Here is a 25,050-nt window from a genome sequence, read left to right as displayed (position 1 = left end):
TTTCCCTTCCTTCCTTTCTTTTCTTATAAAATTTACAGGACTTGAATAAAGGTAGCTAGCAGAATCAGTACTCTGATTGAGCAATCGGTAATTGATTAGCTCTTTCAGAGAGAATAATCACTAATGTTGTAGACTGCATTTTTAGTATGCACTTTCCTAAAATGGTTGACAGAACAAGAAAACCAAAGTGAACATGGTTTTGGATATGGTTTTTTGGAATCTCTGTGAAATAATTTTGCTGTTTAGATTATTTGTATAATTTATTTGTATAATGATATACATATGGATGCAAAATCTATTATTTACAAGGCTCTGCTCTCATTTGGGCTGTTTTGCTGCCAAGGACTGCTCAGGAAGCTTTTTTCTTCTTTCTGTGGACTCTTTTAATAGTTAATTTCAGAGGAAAATGGAAACTTTATGCATTGTTTAGACTGTGACTGAGGGTAAGAGAAAGAGGAAACTCAAATACTCTTTACCTCACAGTGCCTTTTAATTTTTTTAGATGTATACCACTTTTGTTTTCCTGTTTTTCCACTTTTAGAGCCTCAATAAAACGTGTGAAAACATGGTGATATGAACCTGTAGGAAAACTGTCAGTACTTAATTTTTGTTCAATGTGTGTTATATGTTTATGTTTCCTTTGGGTGTGGGTATCTTTTTCCAACTTAAGAACCAAATGTGTTACAAAAACAGGTGTAGTGAAAATAAGCAAAAGAAGTCTCATTTCCTTTGGTGAACAAAGTTCACAATTAGCTTGAGTGTAATTTTATGCATTTTGTACCCTATCAAACAGTTTTGCTGACAAAAGCTTGCTTTCTTGGGTTTATCACAACTGATAAAAGATCTGTGATGTCAAACAAGAATTAAGCTACACAGTAAAGGGGCAAAGAGTGGGTCAAATGCAATAACATATTCTAGATGTTATTCCTGCCAACAATTAGTGGGGAAATTCATTTTATGAAGCACTGTTTACAGACTGACATCTGGAGGACTTCTCAACTTGAATAATTTCCAGTGTGTAGATTTATGTACTAATATTCCTACCTCTTTTTCCCCTTTTTCCTTAAATATTTCACTGTTCAGATTTGTACCATTCAGTTAGTTATGAACGAATGTGATTTATTTTTCTGCTGTGATTTCTTTTAGTGTTCTAGGTGCATAAAAACTTAAAATGCTTGCTAAAATGGACATTCAGTAAATACTTATTGAAATGAACACAAAAATTCAAAGAGTTTTTTAAAACCTGAAGTAGAAGTTCTGACCAGGGAAGTCAGAGCAGATACGTCTGAAGTTAGAAATTAAAAAACTTATAGTCCTAGCAGAGAAGAGTTGTGGGTCTTTTGTTTTGTTTGTTTGGTTGGTTTGTTTTGGTTTTGTTTTGGTTTGGTTTCTTTTTTTTTTTTGGTTTGATTTTGGGATTGTTTGGGTTTTTTTCAGATAACTGCCCTTCTGAGTTGTAGAATGTTTTGGAAGCACAAAATCCTGGCCTACCGTGGTTAAAATATTATATTCGGTAGTGTGTATTTGTGCCTTATCCAGTTTCTTTTTCAGTCTAGTGAAAGTTTAAAATTTACTTTGAATGTTTTGCTTCTTTCACTGCGACAATTGTCTCAGTATGAACTCCACTCCTTTCTTCCTGTGTGGAATCAGAACATACTGTCAAGGGTACTGATTGTTGTCTTGAGGAAGTGTACCTGTGCCTGTTGGAACAAGAAAATGGAATTTGCCATTAGTTCCATTGGAAGACGTGGATACCACTTGTGTTGAGGAAGGTTGATGTGTAGATGAGGGTCTGGTCATCCTACCTAGCCCTAGGCATCTGAACAAGTTAAGGGACATACATTTAGCAAATTTGAGTAGCTCCTTCATTTAGAAGGTAATACTGATATTAGAAGAGTAAGGTAGAAATGAGGGCGCACAAAGACCTTGATCCTGTAAGCCTCATTTTCTCAAAAAAAGTAAAAATATCACTATTATATTGCTTTCCTATCTGACCACTCATTTAAATAATTATTGTCACAAGAGTCCTGGTGAAATTATGCCCCACTGAGAACAGTGCTTTTAGCACATAGAATGCCCTTATGAAACAGTAGTATTTAAAAAATACTATAAAATAGGAAACAGTTATTGGTATCCTTGCAGAAGTAACACATAATTACTATTCTTAATATTGATGCTGATAGTATTGCTCTGTGTTTTCTGTCTACATTTTCTTTTTATGTAAGATAGTCTGTCACTGGCAGCATTTCAGTCCTCACTATTCTCAAGTAAATAAAATAATGGAAGAAGTGGTTTTAGTTGCAATAACTTCTAATAGTATCATGACAAGTAGATCTCAATAAATCTCTCACATCAAAATCAAGAGCAGGAAGTCCTGCTTCCTTTCAGCAAGTAGTGTGTTGTAGCTAAGGGCAAATAGACCTTTTCCAACTCTTATTCAGTTACTGTCAGCATTGATGACTAATGAAACATTTTGGCACCAAAAGCCGTCAATTCTCAAGGCTATGTAAGTTACTGAATTTCAGGTTGTTAGAATGAATGTTATAAAAGTTCTTTTATTGTCATGTAGAAATTCAATAGATACTAATTGACTTGGTGAGTTTTCACTCATGCTGATAGAAAGTGTTATAAAACCTCTTAAAATATATGATGCCATTCTTAAGTTTTCTTACTCAAAAGAACTATTAATTTTGTATCCTCTATTTACAGATCAGTGTTTAATAGGGTAGATTTTATCTGAACAATAAGAATGAAAAATATCTAAATTGACATTTAAAGCACTGGTTTCAGTTTCCTCAAATCTCACAGTTTACATTTTAGTCACAATTTTCAAATAGGAACAGAAGTATTAGTTTACTGATATTTATTTCCATTTAGCCTGTAGGTTCATTTATATTTAATGCAACATCAGTGCATTATCCCAGTGTTACAGTATTTTACTATGAAGAGGTTTTTCTAATTTCCCATTTTCTCTTTCATTTTCATAGCAGGTATCCTAAATATTCGAAGCTGTCATGAGTCATAAGTCTGCACATTGCTGACACATTCACTCCTAATGTTCCTTTCTTAGTGAAAAAATTTGCTTGCTGTAAATCAAACATAACCCCTGTGATGCATCTTATACTTTCTCTCAGGGTGTATTTGCATATGGTTGTGTCTTTCCTCTTCCTTAGGAGCAAAAGATGCTGTGTTAGTTCCTCATCTGGTAGTAATGTGTGTTTTCACAGGATTTGCTGGAGCTGTCATGCTTTACCCTGGCTAGACAGGGTGGTACGTGTCTGCAGAACATCAGGCATTGGTTTGCCAGTGCTTCTGAAACTGCTGGGGAAAATGCAACTCTCCTCCTTGGGACTGCGTCCTCATTTTCAACTGTTTTACTTATTTAGTTTGTAAAGAGAGAAGAGCCTGTGTTCCTTCAAATTGGATGCACTGCTTATGGGGCCTGGAGTAGAACATGTCTTTTCAAAATAGAACAACTCTGACATAAAGGTGAAAAGTCTGTGCACTCCTTTGGGAGTTGATGTGCTGCTTATAAACACGTGCTTTCAGAACACAATAGATAAGTACATGGATTTGTTTGCTTGCTAGTGGTGATCCTGGGAGGGCTGTGAGAAAGAGATGCAGCTCAGCTGTGTATTGTATTGTTGGCAATGCAATTACTACAAGGCCGTGTTTTTCCTGTGGAATAGTGACACATCCTCCAGTGTACTGACCACAGCTGTTCTGAAATAAATTCACATCAACCTATTCCACTGCAAGCCATTGCAACTATCTTCAGCTGATACTACTACTAGATTATCCCTCTCTTCATATTTTAAACATAGACATTTAAACGTTTGAAGAGAGCTGTAAGTAATTGTGTTGTCTAGTGAACTGCTCGTAAAGCAATATTGAAAAATACAAAGAATCTATTATGCCATACATTCTAAAATCATTACCAGTGCAGTGTGTTACTGGACACTGAAAGTGTCCCTGTATTTCCATATCTCTAGCACTAAGTAATAAAAATACTGTATTTAATAGCCCATCCAAAAAAAAAAATCATGTCATTCTCTGTGGTATGCTAACAATCTTCATAAGGTTTGTTGATTTTGTGAAGTTATTTCATTCACACTTAATTATTTTTATTACAAAAGTAGCTCTCAGTAATGTGATCTTTAACACCAATCAAATTATTTTCCATGTTTTGTGTGGAACCAGTTTTACATATTCTGTGGTCTAAATACATTCAAACTTTTTTCAAAATGACATAAGTAGTAGCAAGAAGTCATTAAGACATAATCAACCTTCTAAACAATGGTAGTAGTTTTCTTTAACAAATGTTTCTGTGAAGTGAAAGTAAAGACCATTTTAGTTTTATATGTTCCTGTCAGCTAATTTATCACCTCTTTTCCTCAATTATGCACCAGCGAATTTGTTTTGTTACATAAACACACCATCAAGTTTCTTCCATTTTCAACTAGGTGGCTGTGCTACAATCCCAGAGTCTGATTTAGAGGAAAGAACGGTTATACCGGGCTCTGCAGCAATGTTTTCCAGTCACGGGCAGATCACAAAGCAGAAATCCAAGCATGGTAAGAAAAGGAAAATTACATTATTTCACTTAGAAGTGTACAGGTCATCTTTTCAGAATGTTTGTGGACATATGAAACAAATGGCATGTGTTTCAGGCTTTGTTACCATAATTTTCAGTTTTTCTTGCTATAATAGTACTATGTGTAGGATTCTGAGCTTATTCAGCTTCTTCTGTCAAGAATGGTTCAACTGTAGAGATCAGCCTTGGAATTAAATAACTTTGCAGTTGAAAGGTTTTGTGCTACATCATATTTGAATGTGGAAGAGGTTTTATTTGTGACCTCTTCCACAGAGGCAAAATGAAACTGAGGACATTTTGATGTAATAAAGGCTTCTTTTTCTTGCAGTATGGTGGTTACACTTTGTGCCAGCTGATTAAAACGTGGTCATTACTTATCTTTTGTGGGGAGACTTCCTAGAATTTCAGAAAAATATTATTGGATCTAATAAAATGAAATTATACTGGCTATAAAATATGTTGCATACAGTGATGACATATTTTCTGGAAAGACTTCATGCTGCCGGGAACTGTGATATAGTGTTAACATATTTTAAAAGCAACACTGTAAAGTAGTGCATTGCAGTTTAATAAAGTGCCTGGTAAGTTCTCAGGCTGTGACAACAGCAATTTCACCTTTTGCTTACTACGTTGTACCTTCACTCCTCTTTCCCCCATTCTTTGTCTGATTTTGTCCTGTAATGTTTAAGAGTATTCAAATGTTGTTTGTAAACCAGAAGTGTTCATTATAGATGGGTGTTGAAGTTAAGAAGAGCAGCTTAGAGGTTGCAACCAACAATAGTCAGAAAATCCTTATACAGCTGCCAAAACCAGTTAATTGAGTGTTTAAAATGCATTCAGTTGCATGTTTGCTCAGCTAAATGTTGCACAGACAGATAGGGAATTGGAATATATAGTATATAATGGTTAATTGCAATAGCAGAACTTACATTAGCAAATAGTGGGCAGGGAAGAAGGTTATCTAGTGCTGCAATGTATAATAATGCCATGGTGTAACTTAAACCACCAAAATTAGTATCTGCTCACAAAAACAACCTGAAAAATCCCCTGAAGACCTAAAGCTCTGACTTTCCTAGCGCACTAATTACTTGTGATCCTCATGGACTTCAGGTCATAAGAAGAAGGGAACCTGTCAAAGTTGACATACCTATATTTTAACATTTGCCATCTGGATATATTAAGTACCTTCCTCATAATGGAAAAGTGTATCATCTCTCTGATGGAGGATACAATCCTGATAAAATTCCAACTTGAGGCAACTAGACCAGCAAATCACAAACATATGGCAGGTAATTCCTCCTCTTTGATGCTCCAGTCTCCTGATCAAGCACATATTTTTTCTTGAGTAGATAGTGTTCTAATATATTTAAATAACCTTATTGCTGAAAAGACTAGCCTAAGTGGAAAAGTGTAGAAATGTATTCATGAGATCCAGAAACAACAGCGTGGGGGACCTGCATATCCTACTGTAAGTCTTAGCCCATGATAAAAGTTGAGATTTACGTCACATAGCTGGCTGTTGTTGCTTTGTAACTATAAAAGGCAGAATGAAAACTTTGAAAGCTTTTAAAAAGTCTTTAGGTCTACAACCATGTGTTATATGAGTGAATTTAATTCATTCATGGTAAGAATTGACTGCCATCTGCCAGTTAGTGCTGCAATATAGACAACACCTAGAATATCTGCTGCTGAGCTGTCTGGAAATTCTAATTGCTGCAAGTGTAAAAGCCAAGGGAGCTACTTAAACCTGAAGGTAACAGTAGGCATGAAATCACAGCATTTCAATGTTTTTCTGTACATGATATTTTTGGACCAGGTTCTTGCTCAGGCACCAGAGACTGCAGCAAGACCACAGTGATTACAAAGAGCCCTCAAAGAATATTTTTTTGTCTTATGTATCTTTTTATTTGAGTTTGCATTTAATTTAACTGTGTGCAGTAAGTAAGAGGAAAAAAAGGACAAAGTAAAGTAAAAATCATTTTTTCTTGATATATCTTCCTTCATTTCCTGATGGAGTTCTAGATTTGGATGATAAGTTGAGACGTTTTGTTTTCTTCTTCCAGATGGCTTTTGTTATTCATATCTGTAGCTATAAAGGTAGTTGCAAAGTGCAAAATTATACCGTCTTTAGTGAGGTTTCTGTGTTTAGCTAATATTTTTCATTGTGCTGTATCAGCTGAACTGATATGCTAAGCTTCTTTAATGTTCTTTACCAAAAAATTCCCCCAATTTAATGATAGAGGTTTAAATATATAAAAATAGGTGGAGGCTACAAAACCAAATAGATGAAAACTGAAGAGAAAAATCAAGGTCTCTTTGGGGTCTCTTCATCTCTTCAGGGGTAGTTTGGTACGCACATGGAAACAATAGGTGATATCCCTGTATAGGAAACCTGAAAAGAAACATGTCTAATAATAGATTGCATTCACAGAGGAAGATGGAAATCAAAGGGATAAGATGAGCTTGTAAAGTTAGGATATCCCAAAGGATCCTGTAGGTTATGGGAGAACTTCAGTTGGATGCAGGAGAGTACCATCTTTAGGTCTATAGTACTTGCATCCAGTAAAGGATGAAGCCTCAGGACTGTAAGGAGAATTGAACTTGATGTAGCATGTACAGTTTTGAGAACCACGATATAAGAAAGATATTAAGCTCTTAGAGAGCAGCCAAAGGAGGGCAACGAGGATGGTGGTGGTTCTAGAGGGGAAGCCATATGAAGGGTGGCTGAGGTATCTTGGCTTTTTCAGCCTGGAGAAGAGGACACTGAGGGGAGACTTTGTGGCACTCTACAACTTTCACATGAGGGGAAGCAGAGGGGCAGGCACCAATCTCTTCTCTCTGGGGACCGGTGATAGGCCCTGAAGGAATGGCTTTAGTTGGAATAGTTACTTAGGACAGCAGAAAATGACATCTAGAAGTCATGCTGCAAGTCTGTGCAAGGAGAGAAGGAATGGTTTTAGCCCAATCACAGAACCTCTTTGGAAGGGGAATTACTGGTTGTATGATGTTTTCTTTAAATTGCTGAAACGGTTCTCACTGATTTTTTTTTTCTTATTTTTTTTCCTAGTTCAAGTATGTTGTGACGCCATAGTAAAGAATAGGATCACGTTCACAATATTTGGAAGTTAATGATACTATTGCAGTTGTAGGAGAAGCTTAATTTAGACAGCTTTTACTTTGAGTGGGTACAAAATACTCCCTTGAACATTTTCTATTCCAGTGAATGGAAAATAATTCTTCCTTCTTACCCCCTCAAGATACTGAGTCTGTGTGCACTGCATTTGGAGGAGTAATGCTAGCATGATAAATCACTTCTAATGTTGACCTTGGTGCTTTGGTTAGAGTGAGGACAGAGCAGCACAGATTGCATTGTGGGCTGCACATGCCTGGTAGAGAGTTCAAATATAATTTGAAGTTGTGTCTGTTTGTTATATCTTTACTTTTTCCACAACTGCAATACCAGTGCAGTTATGCTGACCTCTGCTGCAATAACAAGTACAAATGTAGTGGTTTTAGAATCTATGTAGGTCCTGTGGAGTTCCTTTCTCTTTGTTATGCTGTTCCTGCTGTCTTCCATTTTCTTACAAGTTATGAATTTCTTACTAGAGTTGCAGTTTGCTTGAGTGGTTTGATTTCAAGGGGAAGTGTGGTTTAATATTTCCGATGAAATGAGTTGAAAATGTGGTTTGTCACAAAGAGGTTTAAGAAAGTTCTTGTGCATGCCGACTTCTTAGAGAAATCTCTAAGGGATGTGGGTAACAACCTTTAAACAACTTTTCTCTGAACAATTAAACTGTGCTGGTGGTGAGCTTTTGCATGCAATAACAACATATGCATTTATTGGGATATAACCCTTAAAGTAAGTGTTCTGAATTCCTTATATGCTATGTGTTGCATGCTACTAAGTATGAAAGAGAATTTCCTAAAATGTTTTTCTAAACCCTATTCCTACCGAATATTTTACACAGAAAGGATCTGATTTATTTTTTTTTTATGAGTAAAGAGCTTTACACTGGTAAATCATGAGTAACTGCACTAAAGTGATAGAAAACCAGATGAAAGGTTAGCATGAATAAGGCAATGATTGGGTTGAAAAAATTATCTTTGTGTTTTTTGGTTGGTTTTATTTTGGTCTTTTTTTTGTGGAACAAGAGTGCTGATGACTTTGTAGTTTGCCTACTCGTTCAGGATTTTACAACAGTGGGAGTCAGATTTGTGAAGTAGCGTGTCATGCAGGTATTGGAATTTTCACTACTTTTAAGACTTACTTTTCCTGGCAGAATTTTTCACCAAAGATCCTGTAAATCTGTCCTGTAAATGATCTATCTAAACAAAAAAAAGGTCTTTAATATATAAGGGAAATGTTTGCCTGACCTTACCATGATAATTCAGAATAATCTTGTCTTCCTGAGAGAGCAGTCGAGCATGGCTCAGTATTTATATTTATTGTTTAAACACAAATATTTCTAAGAAGCTCTTCCTGAGACCAAATGAAACCAAAGGCCTGGTATTTGGATTCGCTACTGTGCAGCCACTGTTTTAGTTAAATTCTTTGTATATTGCTGTCATGCAAATATTTAGATGACTTAAAGATTAAATTTCAAAGTTCTCATCTTCTATGATTATATTTAGTAAAGTAAATAAACTTTCATAGTTTGATACTCTTAGTATCTAAGACCAAAAACTCTCTCAGCATTTATATTTATGTATTGGAATAGATTTTTTTAACTGTCTTTAATTTGAAGCATCTGGCATATTACTTTTGATTATATAGACAGGCAGCTATACATAGATGACTGTGAGGTTGAGCTATAAACTCCAGTAGAACAAGATGTTCTGGGCCAGATTTTCAAAGCACCCTCCATAGTTGCACCCACCAGTGCACAGCTGCATGTCTTTTCCTGCAAGAATTACTTAATGTATTTTATTTTTATTTTGTTACTTTTTCTCCAGCATTGAATGGCAATATAAGTAGATGCTGTAGGTGCCATTTAAGAGGATCTTTTAACTTCACCCTTCTAATCAAAGATAGCTTTCCTTGGTAGCCTAGACAATTTTAGGAATTATCCCATGATTCCATCCCACAAAGATGCTTAGTTGCACAACCTTGTTAATAAACAAGATTGAAACTATTTTCCTTTAAAGGGTCTAGTGACATATTTAAATTTAGCAATGTGCTTAATTTGTCTTATGAATCAGAGTTTACGTGAACACACAACTGTGTGAAACTGCCATCTGTTAAGTAGCTCATCAAAAAGTGATGTAATTTAAGATGAAATTTGTGATAGTGCTTCATTTATTTGATTTTAGAAAGGAGTATTCTTAAACACTTGGCTTTGTACAAAGTTAGATGGTAAAGAGCTTTTGGATATAAATTGTTGCCAGTTCTCCACTGAGTCTTTTTATTTTTATACTGTACTGTTCTTAATATTATCTTCTGCCTACAAAATTGAGGAAACACAGAGCCTTGAATTTGTTTTGAAGGGTGTTTAAATATGCTGTCAAAACTCTAAAACAGGTTTGTGGAAGATTCTAGATCAGACATATATTGTTTATATATTGGACTACTAACTACTCTAAATTTTCAACATGCATAAGATACAGATGGTCTTACTACTGTTATTGCAATTATCATTATTTGCTATGCTGGTAATCATTTGGATACTGATGTTCTTGCCAATTGTAGCAAAGGTATTTTCAATATACGTAGCCAAGCAGTTCACTTTTTCAGGTTAGACAATATAATAGGACAGAAATCGATTGCAATACTAACTGTATTGTACATGAGATTAAACAAAAAAGAAATGTATAAATTAGACTAATGATAATTTTGGAAAAATGCACGAGCTGTCTGGAATAGGATTTCATGCCCGTAATGAACTTTCAAAACAATCAGCTGAACAAATCAGTATTTTTGGCAGCACAGACTTTCCAGCTGTCCACGGCTACAGTTTTAAACCTGAAGTTTGGTTACTACACTCATGACGGAAGTAAGAACAGCAGGTCTGACTTCAAACTTTTTCTTTTAAATCATTGAAGGCACAATTAATGGGACTTGTCTGAGGGGGTAAATGTGCTGCTGACACTTTCAGTTTGGTTTCAAGCATTTTGATGAGTGAGTTGCAATACAGTATTTTTTCATTTGCTAACAAAAAATCTTGAATTAGAAACAAGTCTGGTGAAAATGTGGAAACTTATGATGGCTTCAGGTAAGTGAAAGCTCTTTCAAGACCTAATCTCATTAGTCACTCACTTAGAAATTTCCCACTGCTGTATTGTGGTACTACAAGACTAGATTCTTGTTTCTTTCTGTATGGACATTGCTATGCAATAGGAAAGATACCAGGAGTCTGCAGCTGTGCCCACCTAATGCTTTAAAATTGCTAAGCTAATTGTTTCCGCAAGAAAAGGTGCAAAGAAAATCACTGGGTTACAAAAAGCCTATTTTTCTGGAGAGAGCTGAAGAGATTTATAGAGTTTTCTTTTCCACAGAGTCTGTTTTTCCAAAGAGCAGAACAGCTTAAGAGATTAATGTGAGAATTTCTTCATTAAGTCAATACCAAATGAAGTACAGTTTCTCTTTTAGCAGGAGCTTGTATATATATCTCCTCTGAAATGCAATATAAAACATGAGAACACAGCAAGTCTTAAATATGTTCTGTTATTTACAAATTTTAGTATATTATAATGTGTATTACTGACTGCAGTGAGTAAAGAGATCAGCCACTGTGTTTGCCCTGTACCATTGGTTGTGATAGTGTTTTAAAAAATATTTCCATTCAAAGGTTAAAGTCTGATTAATTCTGCATTGTTTCATGACTGTCAATGCCACAAAGAACTAATGGGTACCTTACACTCTGCTTCATGGGTTGTCTCAGAATTTGCTGTGATATCTCAGAAAAGAGATATGAAATGAAGAAGTTATGGTATTAAACCTTTTCCATTTTCCTTTAAATTCAGTGGCTTTAATGGAAAGAGTTTTTTGAGGTTGGGTTTTTGTTTTTGTTTGTTTTTGTTTTATAAAAAATGAATTCAAAGGCATTCCTAACATTATTAGAAAAAGATTGCTATTGTTGCGGTTAGGGAGCAATAAAGAGTGATACAAGGTATAAGAACATACTCATGGCCATATCCAAAGCTTTCTGGAACCTGTGAAAAAGCCTTTCCTTAATTTCAAGACCTTAACATGAAAACTCTTAATGGATAATAGAAGATAAGAAGCACATAAAAGATAGGTTGAGAAGAAAGGACATACTAAATATGGAACAAAACCAAAAATCAAATCTAAACACATTTTTGGGAATCATGAATAGATCTTGTGTGCAAGAAAGGGGAACTGTAGCACAGTAGAAGGAATCAAAAAAATAGAAGTTTAAAAGCTTTTTGTGTGACTAAATGTTGGGTTTCATATTTCCTTGTCAATTATCTTGCATAACTATGAGCTTAGGGCACGTAAGTGATTGTCTGTCACTAGGATTCATTCACTCACTCATCTTCCACCCGTGAAGATGGGCAGGACAGAAACTAGTCTGACTTTGCTGTTATTTACTGCTGCTTACTTTTCCTTTGTGATGGTGAAGGTTAATGCTGTTTTCCTTACTAGTGTCTGTAAGATTTCTTGTGTTGTTTTTATTTCTTCACACCAGTTATTTCCTCCATCATATTAAGTGTTTCCATCTAAAGTGCGCACTACAAATATGCCCACCAATTTTTTTTTCTGATTGATATGAACTGCTAGCTACTGGTTTCTTTAGCTATCATGAAATCTTTTCACTGAATACTCAATAACACTTGTTTCTCAAAACATCTGTTTTCCCACCTAATGCTTTACTGACTCTCCAGTTCTCCTACACAAATCTTTGTATCTATTTTTTTGTTTAACTGGGAAATCATAATTTTGTTCACAACATGGATAGATTTGAATTTCGTATATTGTTTGGATTAGTGTATTATTCCTGACTTCACTTCTTTTGACAGATCTTTGTTGGTTTGTGAGATAGTACACAGGTATCTGTGCTACTTTCTTGACATTATAGAAAAGTATCTATAAAATTTACTTTGTGCTGTTGATTCTTTGTTTACTTGTGTTACATATTAATGATTCCTATAGTTCTTGTCAGTCTTTGAGTAGTATAAACATTTCATACTATTCTAGTTTCTAATGAGTTATTATTATTAAAAAAAAAAGAATATAAGTACAGAGAAACTCATCAAAACATTATTTGAATGCCCGCCCAACATTCCAAGGCAAGAAATATTTAGAGGCTGACAGGTATATTATTGAACCCTCCTCAGTTTTTCATAGCCTGGACAACACAGTTGGCAGGAAGAGGAGAATACAGACACTTTTGGCTTTTCCCATCCATCTTTATATAAAAGAGGTAATTAAATGGGAGACATTCAATAGCACAAAACAGAGCCAAGCACTCCAAGATCTCCTCTACTGCTGAAAACCAGTACTGCAAGTTTTAGGAAATCCCAAAAAGTCATTGAACACTCCAAGGAGGAGTTTTTCTGATGCAGAAACTCTGAGTTTGAATTGTATGGCTTATGTTTCATATACATACAGTCCTTCAATACCTTTCTAAGAATCCTGTGGTTAATATTAATGTAATTGTTTGCTATATCAGATGAGTATTTGTTAGTTAAATCCATGATGAACCTTTAAAATGGTTTTCCATGTCTTTTATTTTCCGTGTTGTGCAAAATGCCAAGACTCATTTTATAGCTTGTCAACATTGGCCACCAAAGGGAGATTAGCTATAGGTCTTTAGGAACTTTGCTGGAAAAAAAATGACATTGTGGAGGTGTTAGAGGTTATTTTCCAAAATATCTTCTTTTAGAAGGAATTTTAGTGTCTTGTGCCCCTTTCTCCCATCACTGTTCCAGAAGGCAGACATCCATATTATGAGCTAATGACTTAAACTTTCTTTAGAAAAAAGAAAAAGGACTGTTTTTGAGATACAAGATTGCATGAAAGCACCTGAAACTGCTAGGATCAGTTCTCTCTCCCTGAGGGCTGACTCTGCAACCTCTTGAAAAATAAGGGATTTGAATGGAAATAGTGACTCTCGTTTAAAGAACTGCTGACACGCCTCAAATGAGGGAGCACATTCCCACATGCTCTTTATTGGAGAGTGTTACTGGAATTACAAATAGGTTTTCCATGTCATCTTGTGAAAATTATCTGTGCCATTATAAGCCATTTTGGAGTTCTGCTAGAGCTTTGAATTGTCAAAGAATGGATATTATTGGAAATATGGATATTATTGGTAATATGGATGATGCATATTGCCAGAGACTATCATCTGAGTTAAATAGTATTGCGAAGAGTATGAAAATGTTTCTAGGGTTTGAATCATCAATTTTTTCTCTTAATTATTCAAATGAAATATTCAAAATTCTACTGCACTGTCAAGGTTCTGCAACTCACAGCTTTTCTATAAAGGCAATGTGATTGCCATACTTGTACAAGTAGGTGATACTGTGATGTGTCTCAGAAGAGGCTTGGACCCCAAATCCCAATAGTCTGTTGGGGATGAATGTTGTTATCACTTTGGTCTTCTGGAGCAGTATACATTTTGATCATGCTGGCTCTAGTTCTTAAAACTGGCGAGTTAAAATGGACTGTAAAATTCTTATTTTACATTTGTATGCAGTATTGTTAAGAGCTCTTTGCAGTTTTTGAATGGTGGCACAGTTCTCCAAAGGGAACATATGCCTAATTCAAAGGAACCCACATTCTGCTTCTAATAGTAATGTCTTTTGAGGCCTCACCTTTGCATGCTGTCACAGCTGTCACAGCTGATGCCCTGTCATGAACTCCTTGGTTCTTAAATTGATTCTCATTGCCTGTGGCTGGGAAATGCAGCACATTTGACTATGTTGTACCTAACACTCGAATGTGTCGTATTTCTATCTTCAGTGGAGAATTAAAATGTGGTAGTTATTGACACTTGGACTATAGGTAATGCAGGTCTTCTGATGATTTCTGATCAAGAGACACATCAATTATGATAACAGAATTCAAAGTTAGTCTTCCAGAACTGATTCAAGTTCACCACATCGGATGAGTGTGATCAGATGGCTTTGTTAAAGAATTGTTTAGTACCTTGGGACCATATTACCCTTTAGGAAGACTTCCACAAAAGGACAAGCAACAACAGAGCAGTAACCCTTGTTATTAAAATCAACAGTTCCAACAATGCAGTACTTACTACTTGCCCTGAAGTAGTAATTTTGTCAGCCTCATCAAATATGTATCAACCATCTCTGCTAAGCACATTCTATTTCTGAGTTATTTTGTATGGTACTCCACAGGGTATCCTCTCAGCTTTTTCATCTGTTACAGTAATTCTGTCTTCCTGTGGTTGGGTGTCACCCTCACCGATTTGGTATTAAGCCTACTGAAGTGTTTCCAAAAGTAGGATATGAGGCGGAAGTAGAAGTGAATGAAAAACAGGATAAGTGCTGAATTTTGTAATAGCTACTGGAACATATGACCATAAGTACTCCTGCTGCATGAAGCAGTGCTGGTGTGTATTACCACCCTGTTATTACATATGTATATCTTTATCCATGCCTCAGTGTTAGCAAGCAGTATATCAGTGCATAAGGCTAAACAAGTTTAGATCTTCGGAAACATATGGCTGACGCAAAAGTAGTTTGTATTTCCTAGCACACACTTTGGTTTCAAAGTTTGCTTCTATTTTAAAGGGAAAATAAAAAGATGCTCCAAAATGTTCATCAGCACAGGATGTAATATCTGAAGTGGTATTACAACTAGGGTTGATTTCTTTCATGCTATCCCCGAAACAAGTGGTTTTGATCACTTACTGAGGATGTATTTGTTATTTACAGCTCATGTTGCCTCACAGGACAGGGTGAAACACCAGAAAAACCCTACAGTTCCTTAACTTGCTTAGTTTCTATATAGAGTAAAACATATTGTGACACCAGTTAGACCATATTGCTTTTCAACTCACTGTATAGCTCCTATCTGGTAAGATGGCAAATAAGATACTACTTAATCAAGTCTGAATTCTTACTTACTTAAGTTGCCTTTGAAATTTCTCTATAGGGCTCTTGCCTTCGTGTTAATAATTAATTGAATCAGTGATTATTTTTTTCTAAATGTAGTTTGGCTCACAAATGTCATAGCTGTCTTCAGGTCTAGTACCCTAAGTGTCATGGACAGAGTGATGGGCTGTGTAGCACTGTGCAATGCCCCAGCTATGTATTAGCACTCTGGAGAATACTACTTTAAAAGTTTGTTTTCTGGGAAGTAGCCTTAGCAAAATGTTGTAATTTGGATTTTGATGTGATCTCAATCCCATTCAAAAAACACTTAAATGGGAAAGTTAGGAGTAAAAAATACCAAAATTATATACGGTTAGATGGAGTCAGAGTTCTCCTGTGGCTTTGTTAAGAAAATTTTGTTCTTTTCCAGGTTTATTCTAGTGTGTATATTCCAGCAAATATTATATTTTTTTCATGTTTATGAGTACTAACAATTTGTCACTTCGAGGCTGGCAACTGCTGTCATTGCTGGTGAGAAAGATGAAAAAGAAGCGAGATAAGAACAGGAGATAGAAGAAAATAGCACAGTAAAATTTTGTAAAAATAGAAAGTACACTGTATGTTACACATCACATAGGTATTAGTTCTCTCCTCTGTAGTCATAGTTCAGCAAAGTTTTTAATTGTGAAAAGCGTGATTAAAAACATGCATACTTTCATCTGGCCTGCACTGCTCGGAGCATAAGGCAAGCAATCACTGGAACTGTTCCTAAGGGCATGTTGCAAAATGTGCCCAAAAAGATAAGTTTTGCACAGCTAGGCTGCTAGCTGTACCTAGGTTAGCTAACTAACAACCAGATTGGTTGTATCTGAGCGAGCTATGGCCTAGATCAGAGAAGTTACCAGGGCTTTATCTTCTCATCCTCTCAGCCGCCATTCACTGGTACCAGCGCTACTCTTTATACGGTCAGGTGATAAGGCAGCTTTAGGGAGCTGAAAGGATTGAAACTTCACCCTAAATGTAGTTAAAGCGGCTTTTTTTCTTTTCTTTTTTTTTTAACCTTAGTCTTTATCTATTATAGTTAGACCACCAAAAGGAAAGGTTACTATTTTACGGGGTCAGTGCACTGTAACTGCGTCTACAGCTGCAAAGCTGCTAGTTCTGCAGTGGAGGAGAGTAGTGTGCGTTTTGTGATGCACAGAGGAGGGCATGACTGTCTGTATGACAGCAGGCCATAGGTATATCAAATTAAGTATAACATGTGATTGTGTCCTAGCGTGTGACTTCATCAGCCTCCTGAATCATTCACCCGTGCATGAGTGCTGGATCAAGGAAGGAGAAGGGAATGGGGAAAACATGACTGCCCCAGCTTGTATTAGCTTACACTACCACAGTACCTGAAGCACATTCAGACCGTTAATAAATTGGAGCACTGAGAAAAGACTCCAGAATGCTATTAGGATTTTTAAAACTGTGTGCTATGCCTTATTAAATGTAATTGTAAAGTTATTCTGAGTGCTGTTACCCAATGAACTGGTACTGGAAATACTAGTTTATTTTTATGCCATGGAAGGTGGTTTGTGTATGATGGGGAGCCTCTTCATTCTGGTGTTCACAGTCCATTGTGCCAGAACTCATTTATGCTTTTTCCTGGCAATTTTCTCACAGCTCTAAAATTGTGGACACAGGACCTAATCCAACGAAGGTCTTAAGCATGTACACTGCCAACCATATGTAGTCTCACTGGAATCACTAGGGAGTATAGCAGGCAAAGTGAAAACGCCCTTTGGTCTTTCTATATCAACTGAAAGAAATGTCATATTAGGACAGCTGCTTTCCTATTCTCCTTAGCCTTTCCTTGGTTTCGTCAAATAGAGAATAGGTCAATACTTCATCATGAACATGAAGCTGAGCCAACACATAAATACCCTCAAGCAGCAGTTTTAACATTTTGGAATATTTATAGCTAACAGCAAAATTTTAGGATAATAAACCATTCAAGGGCTGTGTTAGTTCATTTTCTCTAAAATACAGTTTTTATTCTGGATGAATTCCAGATGTCTGAGCATGGACTAGAATTCAACTGGAATGGTCTAAAACTAAATACCATTCTTTCTTTTCTTTTCCCTTTTTTAATAGGACTTTCCAGAGAGGCTGTCTTATAAACACAGTGTAACAACATGTAATAACAATAAATGTGATTAAACAACAACAAAAAAGATTTAATTTGCTTTCTGAAGTACTATTCTGACAATTATGCACTGACTAAAAGTCACGTGTCACACCCTCTATTTCACTGTTTCTTTTCTGGATCCTCAATATTTCATAGTTATAGTTATGTTAGGAATCATGGCCTATATTGTGTACTCTAATGCAAAGGAAAACTAGAAAACATAGACTGTTTAGCCAAAACTGATTTTTTTCCCCAGTAACTGTATTCTCTTCTCCTGTAATAACCCTTAAGTTCTGTATTTCAGATTTTTTTTTTCTGTTGATCAGCTTTGTTCTGCAGTGATACCCCTTCTGCTCCCACTTTCTCCTTTTCATTCTCCAGTCTTGGAGTCCTTTTTCTTCCTGGAGAATATTGAATTCTTTTCAGTGCTCAGCTTGTAATATTTAGTAGAGATGCAGAAGGTGCTGATGGTTATTGGTAGTTATGAAAGCAAAGATGATCAGGATAGCTGGATTTCCTGTCCAGATATCATGGCTAATCTGCATATTCAGTTCTCTGATTTGTAGTCTGAATTTCATTTAGAAGAATTAGGTAACTATTTCTCAGTGTCTTGGATGTTCCTGAATTTTAAAGAACAATCATAGGTCACACGTGTAAAAGTTATTGTATTACACATATAGAAAGGTAGTTGAAATAAATGCAAGATTTCATTAATTTGGTCAGTGATTAGAGTATGTTTTCCCTAAACTGAATTTTGTCTTATCTGCATTTACAATCCATTTGTTTCTTCTTTCAAATTCAGCTTCACATCTTGAACAATTTAGGTCAATGGCTATCAAGGTTGCCATACCCTCTAGAGCTGAGCATTGCCTCTCAGAGAGCACTGCCCACAAGAATGATCCTCTGCCAGGTTACATCCCTGAACTTCTCCAGAAGACCTACTTCTCCTGTTACAAGCAGGAATTTACACATGGGCAGCTACGAATAAGGCAACAGAGACACGTGCTAAAACTGTTCTAGAGGCACCCCTCACAGGTTTGTGTCTGCAGGTGATTTTATTTGCTCCTAAAATCAGGTTCTAGGTTATTTACAAAATCATAGAAGAGAGGTGATAGTTAATATATAATACCAATGTTAGTAAATAATCAAAAAGTAGCTAACTGAAATAATAAGTATCCATGCAGCTCAGTTTAGACAACCAAGAAACAATGGGAATACATCTGTCGAAAAGATGGTAACAAAATTTACGTAGGAATTAAAAAATTAATTAGAAGCCATTTTCTAATTCTGGTGCTAATGTTTTTAATTTCCACTGTAGCAGCTTTGTGAAGTACTTAGTTCTTATGTCACAAAAGGGGGTCATACCTTATCTTTCTTAACTCCTAGTGAAATATTGTTTGCTCGCCATTATCTGCTAGCACAGAAAAATAAGAGTTGGATTTGAGTTCTTGAGGGAGGTTTTTAAAGCCATTTTAGGTCTTTGGAATATGGTTTTGCTAGATATGTATAGTTGTCCCTAATGGAGAACCCATGGTGATATGCTTTGTTCTAAAATACCACAAAGAAAATCTCTGTTTTTGCAGCAAATGGGTATGAGTTTTAAAATCTGCAATATACATTAAACAATGCATGCTGCCTGATTTTGTCATAAGTAACAGTTTCAGGGAAGACTATTCTTGGCAGACACTGCTTGAAGTAGAATTAACAGGCTCATGATGATAGAGATCCCAATAGACATGCTCTCTTTGTATAGATATAAAATAAAAACCCACAAAACTTTCCACAGGAATCTCTGTATAGACATTCCTTTGTTTTGTGCATCTCCTTTCTCCCAGAAAATATCTGCCTATCACTCCTACCTGTTTGTATCCATTCGTGCCATGATATGACACCTTTTTCTAGCTGCCATTCCAGCAGAAACCGGAGTCAGTATTTTTTAATTCTTCTGGCAAGAGGCAATTTGCCTCGTATTGAGCTGAATTTGAGAAATTAGTAAAAAATTTACTTGGTTTTCCAACATAGACTTATAATTAATAGAAAAGGGTTGATAATTGATTCACCTTTGCTGAAGTTGCAGAAGAATTATGGTACTGGGCCAGTGATAAGCAAACTAATTTGTCTGGTATTTTCATGACAGAAACATTGGCACTGGACAGGTCATTGTGGCATAGACTCTAATCTTTTCTCTGCCAAATTTAGATTGGGTATATTAATTTCAATTAAGGATAGTATCCGTTTAGGCCAGAACAGAAATAGTCTTTTATATTGTGATTAAAAGAGCCTTATTATAGATCAACATGCTGAATAGTGATGCTTTAAAATGATTTGATCACTGATTTATAAAGAGAGAAAATATATTGAACATTTATGAAATCCAGTTTTTTAAAGCCTGACTGAACTCTGAATTAATTTTGGGTATGGTTAAATCTTGTCCTATACAACAGACACCTGATAGCAACTTTTGCTTTATCTTAGGCCCATGAGGGATTAATAACATTGTAAGGAAATAATTTTCAAAAATTAAAGAGAAATTCAATCAAAAATTTTATTTGTAAGTAACAAAATGCAGAAAAATATCTTCAAGTGCTGGCTCCCCCACTCTTCCATCCAGGAAAGTGTGTTAAGATGGAGCTACATTACAGCTTTAGTATTCTTCTCGTCGTTTCTTCCATGCTGTCTCAGATCATTGCCCTGCTTTTAGATGGTCTGTTAACAACTAGGTATTTAATGGAAAAGGGAAAAAAGGTAGCTGAGTACCTGCAGGAAGGTTTGACAGGAGTGGAAGTGTAAGACCATCAATACTGGCTTTGCAATACCAAATACAATTAGTGCAGTTGTGTTTGAGTATAATTGATTAGATTGATCCAAGATAGAAAGGGAGTGAATAAGAAAGTATAAACTTTTGCACCTTTGGAGGATGTGCAGAGATCTGTAGTATGCTTAAATGGTGTGTTTGGACCCTGAAAGTATGTTTAGCCAAGTACATTACTAAGCATACAGTATAATAAAGAAAACAGTGCTAACCATATGTGTAAGATGTCCCTACTTCTCATGTTTATGTGACTTGAAATACACATCCCCCACTTTTGTCCTTTTAATTTTACTGAGCTCAAGCAGTGGAATGAGGCAAAGCTGCCAGTATCTTATATTTCATTCATTAAAACTTTAAACAAAAATGTCTTAATAAATTATGAACATTTTAAATCTCTTCTGGAATGAACTTCTGAGCTATTTTAGGTATAATTTATTATTTGAAGGTTTGTGCCTGTGTAGTTTTGAATTCAGCATCAGGATCTGTGTAAGATTTGTGTAGAACTACTCATAGTTATTTACTTAATCTATTAGAATTGCAAAGAAGCACATTTTTGCCTTTTCCAAAGGCCAACCCTACCAGATACCTAGCATTTTATAAAGAGAAAAAGGGAAGACAGGTTTCTACTGTCTTTTGAATTAAATGCATTTTGCATTAAGCATGAAGAGCTATATTTTGACTGCTTACTTCAGGCCCCTAAGAAAGTGTTTCAGTATCTGTAAACATAAACTGAGTGTTTGTTTCAAGCTTTCTCATTCATTCCACCTACATTAGCAGCTTCTGAATAGTTAGTGAAGAAAGCAGTTTCCTCTGAAGAACTAGTGAAGATACCTGTGTCTTTTCATTGATTGTTTTGGGGCTTAGGTGCCTGCATGCCGTGCAGAGAGCCACATGAGATTGAGGGAAGCTCTACGAGGTTCAGGCATTCATGTCTGAATGTGTCTTTGCTTTGGAACTTCTCATACCATGCTTGCACACTGAGCTATTCTCATCTCAAGCAGTTTGGTGAGCCACTTCTCTGCACAGCTGCAAAAATGTTTGAATCGGTTCTGGAAAGTTAAAAGATGAGGGTTGGGAGAGTGCAGTTGCCTATTTCAGAATCAATATTGCTTATGCCCTTTTACTACGTTTGTAGAAGTGTAGCATGAGCAGGTTATCTCCCTGCCTAGGGCTGTGCATACTGAGTACTCTTAAGATGAGATACCGAAGAGCAGGGATGAGTAACAGGTTCCATGCTGTTTGTACAGTTGCAGTACTTAAATGCAAGTGCATATGACAGTAGGCATAATTTGTGGTCTAAAGAGTGATTGTAATGGCTATACTAAACAGTGCAGGACAGAAAACCCTCGACATTTGTGGAAGGAAGCAGTTTGTGTGGAAAGCTGGATGTTCACACTATCTATATTTCAGGGTGTTTCACTTCCGACTCTCTCTAATCTGGTCCAATGGACTCCATTAGTGGTTGGAGTACATTTTCTAGCATTGCTCCATCTAAAAGGACTATCATCTGTATTCTTTTAGTCTGTTCCATGATATATGAACCACAGGAAAGAAAGTGGGGATGACTTCAAAAGCTCACTTCTGTTTCAAATTTAAATTGCAATGTAGATGCATCCAGTATATTTAACTGATAGTGGCAACAGAATTGAGCATGCTATTCAATTTTTACTCGCATTTGAGTGAAGCATTTCAGTAATTAATTTATGCTTATTAAGTATTCAAATCTGTGTATCCTGTTTTAGCTTTAAATGAAGTATTTTCTTCTATTAATTAGAGATGCAGTTGTTTTCATCTAGAATATTTTGTCCTCCTGTTCTGTTTTTACATGAGCATTTCCTGTTATGGATCATTCAAGTATGGATTGTATTTAAGAGATTGTATTAAGAACCTCACGGTTCTTACCTACGTATCTACAGTTTCTCCCTCCAGCTGGAAGTGTTTCTACATTGTGATACTCCACTTAAATGAACTTTTATTAACACATTTATAGCTGTTTTATACCATTAAAAGTTGATTTTGTGTAAAAATTCAGAATATGAGTTAAAAAAAAAATTGAACGTCCTTGTCTTACTGCATGAAGAACCTGCCAAAAAGTGTCTTTATCAGTGGAGTGAAATGTAAGCTGAATTTTTAAGTACTTGACAGATATCTGCAGTATGATCCGTGATGAACTTTTGCAAAGCTAGAAATGTGTCTTTTTGATAAAAACTTATTTCTAACTATAGTTTACCTTCACTACCATCCATGACTTCTCTCTTATAAGGCTGTTAATCAGACTTTGCAAAAACTGATCAGCTTTTCATTGTGTTTTGTGGATGCCCAGTTAAGCTGGTCTTCATGCAACAATCATGTTTACATTTGTCATTCAGTGGATACATCTTTGATATAAACAGAATAAAAATTCGCTAGATCATGTGCTGTGTCATCTTTTTAGTACACAGACCTTTGTATAAATCCATAAATTACAACAGTCAGGTGATGATGACATTTTAAAATTCTTCTAGTCTGAGAGTTTAACTCTAGTGAAATGCTATGGGAAGTTTTGAAAGCTGCAATATCATTTTGAAATTAGCTCTTTATTGCTCAGGTGAAAAATTTTGCAGTCAATTTATACTTATCTGTCAATTAAATGAACCTTTAATAACATGCTCAGGGCACTTCATGACCCATTTACTGATTAAGAGAGAATGGGTTAGTCAATAGTTGCCAAATATCTAGACAATTAGGTTTTCATGTGGTTGGGTTTTTTCAAGGGTTCTTATTAGAAAATACCGTTTTTTTTCCACATCAGATTGCTTTATAAGGTTATTGTTTCTCTGTCCAGCTTGAACTTTGATATGACTTGACCCCCTATATCATCTACATGCAAGCTTACCCTGCCTGAGATCTGTTTGCTGGCCTTTCAGAGCTCTTATCTCCTTTCCTAGGAGGCTAAGAGACTTGTGAGATCTGTGCCTAGCTGTGCAGATATAATATCTATCCACCTGCACTTATGTACAGGGGAATTCTCAGCAGTTCAGGTAGGGATGGAAGTGACCATGCTTCTTATCTGCGTCTGTTGCTTTGCATCGACCTTCTTCACTCTTTAAACCCATTTTTTAGCTGAAATTTTTGCTGTGGGCTATTCATACTTGTGATGTCTCATGGATGTGTATTACCACTGAGAAGATACTCATCTGATGTCTGAGTAACATCTACTTATTTTTCTTAAATGCGTAGAAAGGTCAGTATAAAAGTGTTTACTGTAACCACTTTTCTTATCCTTTCTACCTCTTTAGACTATTAACTGTATTTTTTTCAATCTGAATTAAAATTATTTCTTTGCAGAAGGGAAAAATACAGCTGTGTCTTATTATGTTTATACATCTAAACCCCTCAGATTCAAACATATTTCCTAGAAACAGAAATTGTCTTGGGGAAAAGTGCTTCTTTGAGGGCACTCTCCCTTAGACATTTCTTGTCTGGCAATCAAAACTTTTCTCAAAAGATGTATAAGGGCTGAATATCTTTTAACTCACTTTTCTCTTATCTGAATTGAAGTTTCGTTTAGTTTTATATTCTCTCATACTGCGTGATAAAAAAAGAAGAATACTTAAAAAAAAGAACAAAACCATTGAAGATTCATTATATCAGCTTTTAGGACCAATTATGTGTGTGTAGCCACTTCTAGTTTGACCATTTATATGCATGTTTTTAGTATTATAAACAGGATATTCAAATATTGTAGCAAAATTCTGAGCTTATTTTGGGCCCTGGTCCTACAGTTATGACAATAACTTAGTGTATAAGCAGTGCTGCTATTCATAGGCAGGTGGTTTGCAGAACTGAGGCCTGAACTAGTTCTGATCTTTTTAGTTTGTCCAGTAAATATTTATCTCTGCTTTTTGATTTAAGTGTGGAAGTATTTTGAAGCCAAAACACTTCACTACCACTAGAGAGCTGTGCTCTAAATGTATTTTGTTGTAACTGTTTTGAATTGCAGCATTCATAGTTGTTCTTATGAAGTGTACTATGAAGTTGTGGTTCTCTGTTATGTTTTGGTGAAGTATATAACGCTATTTTTTTGAAATGAAGAGTAGGACAAGCCCTGATTTTTTTTTTTGAATGTTCTTACTGTTTAATTTTTCTTTAACTCACTATGTGAGAAACATCATAAGGTGGCCTGTTGTGTACTGCTTCGTGGATAAAATTATCCTCTCTATGTAAAATACTACATCTCTTGTCTATGTTTTGTTTTTACCATGTTCAGTTATCTTAAGGAGTGCTGTAAATTGTGCTGATTCACGGGCTTACCAAAGAGCAGAGTTTTAAAGACCTACATCAGGAAAAGACCCAGAAAGGAAAAAGTAACTGAATTGACTTGATAATTAGCCCCACCATATAACTTCATAGTTTTGATTTAACGGAAATTTGGGGTCTAGTTAAAGAGAGAGAGGATTTTTTTGCTCTACC

At 35.7% G+C, this 25,050-nt stretch overlaps 1 protein-coding gene across 2 annotated transcripts in view; it reads left to right on the top strand.

Annotated features, from left to right (window-relative positions):
* The window catches only part of BBS9 (Bardet-Biedl syndrome 9), a 288,272-nt gene that overhangs the window by 168,107 nt on the left and 95,115 nt on the right, over window positions 1-25,050 (top strand). Inside the window, exon 22 of one of the 2 annotated variants that reach the window (XM_018075872.2) lies at window positions 4,464-4,574. The exons of the other annotated variant lie outside the window; for it this stretch is intronic. Coding sequence (XP_017931361.1) covers window positions 4,464-4,574 — 111 coding nt within the window. The remainder of the gene's footprint in view (window positions 1-4,463; window positions 4,575-25,050) is intronic. 2 annotated transcript variants of the gene reach the window in all.

Source organism: Manacus vitellinus, unplaced genomic scaffold, assembly GCF_001715985.3.
Source record: "Manacus vitellinus isolate BGI_N305 unplaced genomic scaffold, ASM171598v3 scaffold_3_pilon, whole genome shotgun sequence".
Lineage (NCBI taxonomy): Eukaryota > Metazoa > Chordata > Aves > Passeriformes > Pipridae > Manacus > Manacus vitellinus.
Note: the sequence above shows the minus strand (reverse complement) of the source record. Positions and strands in the feature narration are given on the sequence as shown.